General features: G+C 35.6%; 1 protein-coding gene and 1 long non-coding RNA gene across 2 annotated transcripts in view; both read right to left on the minus strand.

Moving 5' to 3' along the window:
* The window catches only part of LOC136268714 (neural cell adhesion molecule 1-like), a 17,219-nt gene extending 7,291 nt beyond the window's left edge, over nucleotides 1-9,928 (minus strand). The window contains exons 1-7 of the mRNA XM_066064156.1: nucleotides 9,843-9,928; nucleotides 6,092-6,393; nucleotides 5,151-5,462; nucleotides 4,650-4,691; nucleotides 4,125-4,397; nucleotides 2,278-2,574; nucleotides 2,187-2,225 (exon numbers count right to left, since the gene is read on the minus strand). Coding sequence (XP_065920228.1) covers nucleotides 2,187-2,225; nucleotides 2,278-2,574; nucleotides 4,125-4,397; nucleotides 4,650-4,691; nucleotides 5,151-5,462; nucleotides 6,092-6,393; nucleotides 9,843-9,928 — 1,351 coding nt within the window. The remainder of the gene's footprint in view (nucleotides 1-2,186; nucleotides 2,226-2,277; nucleotides 2,575-4,124; nucleotides 4,398-4,649; nucleotides 4,692-5,150; nucleotides 5,463-6,091; nucleotides 6,394-9,842) is intronic.
* Nucleotides 1-11,850, minus strand: part of LOC136269361 (uncharacterized) — a 21,184-nt gene extending 9,334 nt beyond the window's left edge. Inside the window, exons 1-2 of the long non-coding RNA XR_010707300.1 lie at nucleotides 11,716-11,850; nucleotides 10,938-11,016 (exon numbers count right to left, since the gene is read on the minus strand). This is a non-coding gene — a long non-coding RNA (uncharacterized lncRNA). The remainder of the gene's footprint in view (nucleotides 1-10,937; nucleotides 11,017-11,715) is intronic.
* Between the last annotated feature and the right edge of the window lie 259 nt (nucleotides 11,851-12,109).

Here is a 12,109-nt window from a genome sequence, read left to right on the forward strand (position 1 = left end):
TATTAATTTATGTATCTGTACACAATTTATTCCCTCCATCTGATACCAGTTATTTAAATGTGGATGGATCAGGGTGATGGATTAAGATATGGCTGGAGTTGCCAAGGGCAGACCAGTGATATTTGGGATGAGTATTTCCACTATGTGTCACACACAACCGTTATCTGACTCATCTACTGATTTACATTTTTAAGTATGAGATGGGCCAATATGTCAAAAAATGGCCACATGGTGTCTTGTATACACTGCAAGATGAAACAAAATGTGTAGCAGATTGCTGTGAAAGGTGGCAGTGGTATGGTTCATTTTTTAAACTTGCTTTTTCACAGTACATGTGGTTGCCATCATTTAAGTATATAAAAGGAAAACTCTAAAATTCAGGCTTTTTAAATTGCTCCTCTCTTCCATACCTATACGGATTTACAAATACATCTGAAGATATATATAGTTGAAGATTGGCACTACAAAGTGTACATAATGCAAAACCTAATATGGCTTCTGTATTACTTTGATCAAAAATGTGCTTGAATTTATTACCTTTCAAACATCATGCTATTATGCTTGCTGCATGTATTCCCCTTACCTTACTCAGAAAACTTTACATTTAAATCCACAGTATTTATGGCAATACATATAGCTACACGTTAATTTCTCTAAGGTTGTATAAACTGTACCAGCATATTGAGCATAATTCCTGATTTTTTATTTATAGTTGTTAATCCCAAACTCAAACATGATGGTATTAGGAACTCCATTCTTCTCTGAATTCAAGCCTTTTTATCAAATCATACACAGAAGGTCATTTGTGGTGGTAGTTGTTCTAGCACGGCAAATGTTGTGAGTGGTGTGCCTCAGGACTCAGTTTTGGAATCCTTGCTGTTTCTACTTTATGTCAATGACATCCCTAACTATATCACCTCAACATGCCACTTCTATGCAGATGATTGCATTCTAGATAGACAAAAGGACTCCTCTGCTGATTCAGCTACTTTACAGAATGATTTATCAAGGCTTGAAGAATGGGAGAAGAGATGGAAATGTTATTGAACATTGATAAGTGTATGGTTCTAATGAAAAGGAGGCCGTTGATTACACGTTATACTTTGCATAGCCTTTCTATAGTATCAGTCAACACAGCAAAGTATTTAGGTGTCACAATAGATTCTAAGCTATCATTTAATGACCATCACAGTATTGATATTATCTGTAAGAAAGCCAACTCTACACTCTCTTTCCTTCATAGAAATTTCAGTTCTTGTCAATTAGTGTAAAAGTTTAATCTGAATTGTATCTAACATAATTTATGTGAAGCCTATCATGGACTATTCTGTATCAGTTTGGGCTCCTCACACTAATCGTGCCATTGACCAACTAGATTCAATCTAGAATTGTGCTGCTCATTTTGTTGTGTCAGAGTATCACCGCACTAGTAGTGTTACATCCATGTTGTCAACATTGCAGTGGTACAGCACTGAGACACAACTTAAGGAAGCTTTTTTGATATTAATGTTTTACAAAATTATTCATGAAATTGTTAATATTCCACTACCTGTTTACATTTGTCAGCCATCAAGATCTTCAAGGGTAAACCATCTTAAATACACACAGCCAGCAGTCTATGTAGATCCTTACAAATTTAGCTTCTATCCTTCCACAATCAAGCTCTGGAACAATTTGCATATTGTTGATTGCAGCTGATTGTAGATGATTTCAAGGATAAGATTAGAATGTACTTTGATTGACAATGACTTTATTTCCTGTCCCAGCCAATTGTAATATACTCATTAATATGAGGTCATTATTATTGTTATATTAAGCTCAAGCTGGAATAATTTTTGCACAACTGTCATGCATTGGAAAAATTGTCACACCTCTTTTTGCATGTCATAAAGAACTAAAGCTATCTATAAAATTTGGCTAATTATTGATCACATTTATTTGACTGTATATAGAGATTAGCACTTTTCCTCTTTGATCAGACCATTGATGAAGCATTCTATACTGTATTTAATTAGCAGACAAACTATAATAAGCATAAAAATGTCTTTGGGTACAGCTTAGTGATGTTGTCTTGTAGACTAACTTACATTTCTCCTATTGTATAGGCAGGTTTTTGGTATAGTTTCAAATAAGTAAGTGTTTACAGCTACATATTAAGTAATTATAATTGATTGTATAGTACGTACCTGGATCAATAATTATGGGGGAGTCATCATCTGAAACGACTATAAAAGGAAAGGATTGATTATATACCTATTAAAACTACAATCAGCTTACTAGATTTTAGCACTAATGTTACTGTTTTACTAGCAATGCCAAATATGTTGACTGCAACACAGGAATAAGTTCCAAAGTTATTTTCTGTTACATCTGGTAAGTTTAGTTCAGCTGTTATAGTGTCACTATCAGAAAGAGTGATTGTTGTACTATCACATGTAGTGACGATATTGTTATCATTTGTGAACATCCATAAAATAGTTGGTCGAGGAATGCCAATTGCTGAACAACTGAAATTAGCAGTAGGTCCCTGTAGCTCTGAGATGCTTCGTGGGGGTTGTATAACTACAGGGAGCTCTATTCAAAAAACACAATAATAATACATACACATGTGCATACATATGTATGTACCTATGTACGTACGTACTTACATATGTAAGCACCTACATAATGTACATACATACTGAAGTAGTAGGAAGATGTATACTAAGCTCTTAAGAATTCCAGAGATTCTGAAATTGAAGGAATCATATCTAGTATCTGCATATTGAAGGAATCATATCTAGTATCTGCATGTATGCCTGTTTCTAAAGTCATTACAATATACTCAAAGACACTGACACTATAGAGGCTTATGGAGGGATCCTCTCTGAAATTTGATAGGCATTCAGCAAACGCATTAAATAATTGAAGAATAGGAGAACTGTGGAGAGAAGTACAGCATATAAAAAAACTTATACATGTAGCTACATTGATTCCTCAGAAGTGGATAAAGGAAGAACAAGGGTATATACATGCAACCACAAGGAATAAAATCTTTCTATAAAGATTAGATTTACTTTTGCTGCACAACGAACCTAATGTATTGCAATTGAGCAACCAGTACTACTCTAATAACATCCATAACAGAATTTCTGAGGTATTAAAGAAAATAAATAAAAATCTAAACAGAAATCAAGGAATGATTCAGAACCCTAGCTAGATCTTGAGATTTTAGAATTTTCTAGATCTCCACTTTAAATTTTAACTTTTTGCATGGCCAGCCATAAGCTATAAGTATAATTTAAAGGAACCAAGCATGTAAGTCCATTGAAAATAGTTGTATATACAATGAAACCTCAGTTTTCCGAATTTTCAGTTTACCTAACCCAGAAAATGATTGTTCTATTAGAGCAGTGAATGTTCTACTAAAGTAGTGCAAACTTTCAGTGCTTGAAAGTGATGAATACATTGAGTTAAGGTAATTTTGAATAGCTACAAGCTTGAGTTATGGACTTTACAACACTAGGTGGTCCCCAGGAGCTTGGATAACTGAGTATATTGTGAACTATTTTAATGTTTAAAATCTGTCATCAGCTGAGGGCTGTAGCCTCAGACCCATGACTCACTAACAAAATCAATATAGAATCAACTCTTAAAATCCTTGCTATACTACTGGACACACACATATTCAAGTATAAAGGAAAATTAAAAAAATTATTTTGAGTATAGATCTAGAGAGAGGTTGTCTAGCACCTGCAGCTATACTTTAATAAAATTAATGATGAACTGGATGAGAAACACCTCAGCAGTCAAACCACTCACTGACTATAAGGAAATTATTTTGATAGCTACGCCTATATTGCAGCAGTGGAAAAGACATGGGATGCAAAGAAGGATAGGTGATCTCTCTTGTTTTGTTGACAAAGTTTGCTACTTTTTATTTCTATGATTCTTAATTGACCTATCATACTTCATGATGGCTTAAAAACATACCAAACATTTTCTGACTTACACTAATACAACAATTTGCAATCAAGTTCATGTGTGTACATGCATGCATGTTTTTTTTTTGTCAGAAAAGAGCTACAAGAAAGTATATGGACATATACCTTTACAGAATAAGTGATACAAAATTAACAACTCACTTCCAAGAATTGCACTTGCATTTCTACTATTAAATACGTGGGCTGCAGTACAAGTGTAGTTCATAAAATCTCCAACTTTTAAATTTGATAACGTCAAATTTGACTGTACTGTTGAGTTGTCAAGCTTCACATAACTAGTAGCTGCAATACTGTTATTATAATCACTACTCCATGTTATATTAGGTAGGGGTACACCAATTATAGTACAAGTAAATGTCACTTTGCCACCTTCTACTCCTGCTGTGTTACTGGGAGGCTCTGTGATGGTAATTGCTGGAAAACGTGTAGCAAATATACATTCATACAATTTGCACACTTATACATCACAGACACACATACGTAGTTATCACACACTTACAAGGGATAAGACTTATGCGCATGACTCCCAAGGGTGTGCATGCAGTACCTGAGATATCATATTACCAAGTAATCATGTTGTATTTGTTATAAAATATTAAGTACTAAAAGTTTAACATTGTTGTAGAATTATTTCAACATGTGAAGTAATTACATGGATCAACTCACCATTAAAGGACTCAGATCCATTTAACAGCATTCTGAAGGTCACTATATAAATTACAACTGTATTCACCTTACATTGTGCTAATCAGTCACTTGCCTTATTCACCACACAACATAATTTGCACAGTTTGTCTATTACAAATGTGCCATAAACACATGGGTCAATAGGTGTTAATGGTTGCAGTTAACAACAAAATCTATGCTGAGTTTTGTTCACATGCTTTAATTCAACAACTGTAGATGATAAATATCAATCTTTACATCTAAAATCAATTTTAGTTTCAGATGATGAGTGCTTTGTTTGGAACTAAACACTTTTAGTACTACGGGTACCTGTATAGTGGTTGATGAGAAAATCATTGGGTGCCAAAATTTTAGATGGTCATGCAGACAGACAGCTTTTCAGCTACACTTATAGGCATTGTAGTGTACTCTAATGAAAACTTTTAAGTAAATCTGTAGATATTATAGTGCAATAACTAGATCACAATTGCATTGACTTACCACTTAACTCAATCGACTCTGATCCACTTAATTCAATTCCGAACATCACTAAATTACAACTGTATTCACCTTTATCATTGTCATTGAGGTATGAGAATTGTAAAGTACTATTGTGACTGGTACCAGTGGAAATAGTTGGAGTGATTGTTAATCTGTTATCATTTGTAATAGTACCATTAGGTCCTGTCCAACTAACAGTAACATTGTTAGGATTAATCCATTCATCAGTATAAGCTGTACACCATATTTCATAACTGTCACCCAAATATGATTCATCTGATGATTTGCTCAAATTGTAAACAGGAGTTGGAGCTGTAGTTATAGAATAGATAACTATAAATACATAAGATGCAAATATTATTTATTCATACCTCCATACATTGCTCATACTTAATTTTATTGAGCCCTCCTCGCTCATATTACTGCTCAGTATAACAAACCTCATTGCAGAATGCATGCAAAAGTTTTCATACCAGAAAGATTCCTTATGTTTACAACCTATATACAATTTACACGTTTTAATGGTACTTCTAAAAGCAAACAATTGTATATTTATCCAATCAGTCTGCATAATAAGAGCCCGAGTGTGCTGAGGAAACTACAATATATACATAACTTGTTATAAGACTGCGTGTACATCCTATAAGTTTTATAAAGCAGAGTTTTTTCCACCTTGCTGCAGTTATCAAGTAACTATATATATGATAGCAGCCTACCCACAGGTTGTAAAGTCATTTGTTATTGCACAAAAGTAGCCATGCATATAAGGTTTGAGGTCATTTGCAATCTTTAAAGTTTAACATTGTTGTAGAATTATTTCAACATTTGCTGAGAAATACTTTGTGACTTATGTATAATTTTTGGCGTATATGTGGGATATATTATATACTTTGCATAGATGGCAATATAGTGCGATGGGAAATGTCATTTGATCAACTCACCACTAAAATTTCCTAGGTTAACAGACTTTGATCCACTTAACAGAGTTCCAAATATCACTAAATTACAACTGTATTCACCTTCATCATTTTCACTGAGATATGAGAATTGTAAAGTACTATTGTGACTGGTACCATTGGAAATAGTTGGAGTGATTGTTAGTCTGTTATCATTTGTAATAGTACCATTAGGTCCTGTCCAACTAACAGTCACATTGTTCTGATTAACCATTTCATCAGTATTAGCTGTACACTGTATTTCATAACTGTCACCCAAAGATGGTTCATCTGATGATTTGCTCAAACTGTAAACAGGGAATTTATGGTTATAGTACATACCTATGGATTGCCTGCTTATTGGCAATATAGATTGTCACATTTTAAAAAATGATGGTGAAACACTAATATAACAGATCACACTTACATAAGACCGCCTCTAGGGCCTATATGATTGGCGTGCAGCTATGTTAACTATAGTGACATTGCATAACTATATTAATGGCACTTAGCATTGCACGAGCACTTAAAGACATCATGTGTAGGCTTGATTGGTCATGGTAGGACAGAGTGGGACATTGCAACTAAGAGTTAGATGGTACATGGTTATTAATTCTGGTACTGTTTACATCATTCACTGTTCTTGTTGTGAGAAATTTGGATTCAGTGGAATGGAATGGTGGACTGGAATGGAATAGCAATTAGGTAATTTCAATTAGTGCTCACCTCTTTATAAGACCATCTTCTAACAAAGACCACTGCTTTATAAAGACCATTTTACTGTAATGTTTAAATTGCTGCTATCTTGTTGTTTTATAAAGAAGTGAGCACTACCTAATTACCGTTCCATTCCATCATTCCAGTCCATTCAATCATTCCATTCCACTGAATCCAGATGCCCCTTGTTGTGTGCTATTGTAACATTGCTAATTTAATGTGAGCAGGCCATGGCCACCCCCCTTGGGTTGTATGCAATATCTCCTAGCAATCAAGTGATAGTTATGATTAGCAGTACAAGCCATAAACTAAACAGATAAACTGTATTCCTTAAGCTCCATCCCTTTTCTTTTGATAGCCAGGATGAGTGAACTGAGTTATGGTCAGACACAGAGGCTATTTGGATGGCAAATGTCCAGTGACCGACTGTTATATTTGTCTCTCTTCCCTGATGTATGTGCAGTCTGAGCTTGTGTATTATATTTTATTTAAAGTTCCCAATGGGATATATCAAGATATCTATAAATTAATTAATGTAGACTGCTATGATTAGAGACATTCCACCATGTTCCCATTGTCTCCTTTACTTCTGTGAGTTTTCAAATATATGACTACTGAAGAGATTATATATATAATCTTTTCAGTAGTTATTTTATTTGAAAACTTACAGAAATAAGGGAACTACTGCAATGGGAACGTGGCGGAATGTCTCTCATCATGGCATTCTACATTCATTCAGGACACCTGATGATGTTCAAGGGACTAGAATTGTCAAAATGAATCGCATGTTTTTACTTTATACATCATTGGTTAGCTAAATGTTCAATCCAAATAATATCAGAGCTAAGTAAAACCAGCTTGTTTTAAAACACAATGGCATAATTGAACCATTGTGTTTTAAAACAAGCTGGTTTTACTTCGCTCTGATATTAGTTAATTATTTGGATTAAACATTTAGCTAACCAATAATGTATAAAGTAAAAACATGTGATTCATTTTGGCAATTCTAGTTCCTTGAATATCATCAGTGCCCTGGATGAACTGCCCATCATGATAACTACAGGAGAGGATCCAGGGTTTGGCAAGAGGGGAACACCAAGTTAATAGGCATATGGAGCAGGGGGTCTGGGGGCCAGTCTCCCAGAAGTAAAAGTTATTTTATACATTTCAAGGTTAAAATTTTTGATTTTCTACACAAATATCTAAATCATACTGCTTTCTAAGTGGACTACATTTATTAAGAGTTATATAGGGATAAGTGACAGTCAGGAGTAGCTGAGCTAGCTATAGCTAATAATCAAACGCATGGACTTAAAGAATGGCATACACAAGACTAAGGGCACTTCATTTGCAAAATCTGGCTAAGTGTGCTCATGCATCCATTACAGTATCTCAAACTTTTATGGGGGAGGGGGGTGTGCCCTCTGTGTCCCCCCTTGGATCCACCACTGAACAAACTATTCACACACTTGAGTGGACTATATATGCATCATGCATACTGTGGTCAATTAGTTGTACTAGAATTAGAAACAATATTTCCTTAAGACCATGCAGCAAAAATTAACTGTAATTATGTGCATATCAAGAATGACATCATGAAGTTGAGCTAAACACATACCATGTTATAATGTTATGGCATGCGCATGCACATGCACGCATGCAAACGCATACACACCAGGGGCATATCAAGGGGTGCACACATGAACCACATATTCGTGCTATATAGGGAGAGTATAAAAGATACGTATACTCTCCTCCTCTTTATGAATTCTTGCTCTATATGCTAGCAACTTCTTTATGCTGTTATGGATGTGTGTATAATGTTGATGGGTAGAGGGGGGTGAGTTCAGCTATGAACTTTATACAATGGAGATAATGTATACAACAGAAAATGTTAAAGATTTTAGCCAATATTAAAAAACTTTTTAAAATTTTTAAAATTTTATTTTTTCCTGAGCTAGATGATCTGCCTTTGCCACCACCGCCAGCACCAGTTGGCATGTGCTGGACAACTGTTAGAGGATAAAACAGGTTGGACTCAGTAGTCCCAGTGCCCATCAAAGCGGCCCATCTCTGGAGAGACATATTAGGCTGCTTTCAGTGTACTGCATGACACAGGTAAACTAAATAGTCACTTAAAATATAAAGTGTGATTGTTCTTTTAGAGTAGTTAAATGCTCTTTATCATTAATAGTGGAGAGGCCATACATGGCCTTCTTCTATTTCCACCATCTTAATAGATGTATGCAGGGGCAAAGCCAGAATTTTTTTGAAGGGAGTTCGGATTTAAAGTGGAACGTCTTAAGGGGAAGGCCTGGGTGCTTCCCCAAGACCATGTATGTTTGAACGAAAATGATGCATGCCTTTAGGTAGTAACATTAAAAGGTGCTGTTTGTGCATCTAACTAGCTAAAACCTACACACTACTGTTTATGCAGCTTATAGAAACTATAAACAGGGGCGGATCCAGAAATTTTTAGAGGGGATTTCTGGTTCGCTGAAATTGCAACTTCAGCCTAGCTGCAAGGTGAGGACCAAAAAAAAAATCACTAGGTGGTTTTGAACGTTGTGAAGGTGATTTTAAAGGCAAAATTATGAAGTTTAGCCAATAGAAAAACTATAATATAATACAGTATATATAACTCTTTGTAACTTTTATCACCCAGACGAATTGTAGGAGTGTGCGCTATTTCACAGGGGGTTTCTGGACACCCCAGAAACCCCCCTAAAACCGCACCTGATAAGCCTATTGTAAAACTAACTAATCTTCACTTTCAGACAGCATACTGACAGCCAACTTCAATTTCCGGGCACACGGAAGCCCTCCACACTCGAGTCCCTTAATTAGTTGGCAATACTTCTTTCCAGGTATACATTATTCTTGGCCGGTCCTCCTGTTGATGGTCAATAACTTCAGACTTGGCTGGTACTCCAATATGTTCGGACATCACATGCCCACAACATGTAACAAATAAACAAACCATTCACCAGGTAAATATAAATCAACAATTCACAGTTTGAGCTATTAACCTGGCACATACAATGACCACTCAAGTTTAGCAGCTCCTCCCTTGTAAAATGTCTCAACCAACCATTGAACAGTCCTTCGCCATTTTACTTGCGCCATTTCAACCATGCATCATGTGCACAATTGATCACGTGATGTAATAGATATGCTTTGCAATAGTTCAGTGATACGACCTTCAAAAGTAGTACAGAGGAGCACCAGTGGGCAAGTAGCTAGCGGAGAGCTACAGGGCTGTAAGATTTAGTGTGATTTTTAATTTTAAAAAATTCTGCCTCTGAAAGAGGGGTTCATCCAAACCACCTGAACCCCCTGCCTACGCCCTTGGTGTGGTGTCTCTGTAGCTATATCAATGACAGCGCAAAGAAGCAAACGAGCGTGGCAACCAACAAGCAACAACTTCAAACAATGACAATAGAACAACTAACAAAGACTCATTAACAATACCATACAAAACTCAATTGACTGTAACCATAAATCTGGTCAAACCGGTTGTACAAGATGTAGAATATGTTCATATAAGCCTTCTTATGAATATAATTACACATAGATCTACAATACAGACATGTATGCTACATAATATAATGTTGCCTAGAATTTACATGGGCTATACATATACTGAATAAATATCTATACCAACTAAGCTATTGGAGGAAAATAGCTATCCTGCTTCAGCCAGTAGCTATAGCTAGCCTATATAAACTGCATACGCACGTTGAGCAAATGTATACTATGGTATAGTTGGCCAGGTTTCTGCTCAATAGGCACATGTGGTTTATATAGACGCTAGCTATATAACTATACTGGCTGAAGCAGGATAGCTATTTTCCTCCAATCTCTCAGTTGGTATAGATATATATTTAGTAGTTATAGCCTTTTTTTATTTATTCATTTTCAAAAAGATACAGCCTCAGTTTGAGTATATATTAACACACATGTATACCATAGCTACATACAATAAGATTGATTGTGGAGTTACTGAAAGTATAGACTATGTAATAGTTTTAGTTGGTGCTTAAAAAATGCATGTTGTTGGATTAGGTCTGAATGGGAGTGAAATTCACAATCTTATTGATCTAGGAAAAATGAGGTAATTACTGTAGCTACTCACCCAAAGTCACCATTTTGCTTGCAACGAGCAGTAGAAAAATCTTCACTATAGTTTTCTCCATTGTATTAACTCTATATAGCTATACAAAGATATAAGACACAGTGGAGGTCATGGTTAAATACACAATAACATACTTACGTACCTATTACTAGTCTATGCAAAAATAGCAATAATTAGCTGATGCTGGCTGATAACAGTGGCGGGGTTGCAAATTTTCAGCTGAAACCAGCGCCCCCCTAATTTATTCGTGCATTTGAAAAATAGTGTACTATATGAGGACTTTTCTACTGGCAAAACTTCATGCTTTTCAACAGCAACGTTCAACAGTAGTCTCGCCCCCAAACCACAAGGATCTGGTAACACGCTATACTCCTATCCCCAGTTATATTGTACATTCTACAAGATGTTTACGAGGAAACCAGGATAAGTTCATCAAACCATCTGCTACTGTTGATGCATACAAATTTAGTTTTTACCCAAGATCAATTATCCTATGGAATCAACTACAAATCAATGATATTGTTTCCCTAAAATTTAATGATTTTGATAGTATTCTTCAATCAACACTGACACATTCAGTGATTAATAATCTAAAGACATTGTTTTTATACTCAAATTTGTGAGTTTTACAATCATATACATATATATATATATACAGTGGAACCTGTGTTACGGTCACCTGGATTAAGTGGTCACCTTTTCATAACGGCCACGGTCACGAGGTCCCAAATATTTTCCCATACAAATGTATGTATTGTGGTCTGCATTAAGCGGTCACCTGTCTAACGCGCAGCTATAACGGCCAACCAAGAATTCGCCTATGAATCACTGTGTACATAACTTCATCCTTCATATAGCGGTCGCTTCCTTTTATGGTGGCTTGTTAAGCCAATAGTCTGACACCACGGCACCGTTTCAATGAACGGGGGGTCCGTCACTTCTCGAAGGGTGTACGAGATTTCGAAATCACAGTGATTTCTTTGAAATCAATAATTTCATTAGTGATTTCATGATTTCAATTGTGATTTCGTGATTTTAATTTTGATTTCGTGATTTCCGTGATTTCACCATAGTTGACTCTCATGGAGCTAGAACAGGTCTGGAAGCTTCGTCATCAGTGTCCTGGATGGTAAAAGTTATATCATCACTAGTTGGGAAACAAAGATGCTAGG

This window comes from Dysidea avara, chromosome 10, assembly GCF_963678975.1.
Source record: "Dysidea avara chromosome 10, odDysAvar1.4, whole genome shotgun sequence".
NCBI lineage: Eukaryota > Metazoa > Porifera > Demospongiae > Dictyoceratida > Dysideidae > Dysidea > Dysidea avara.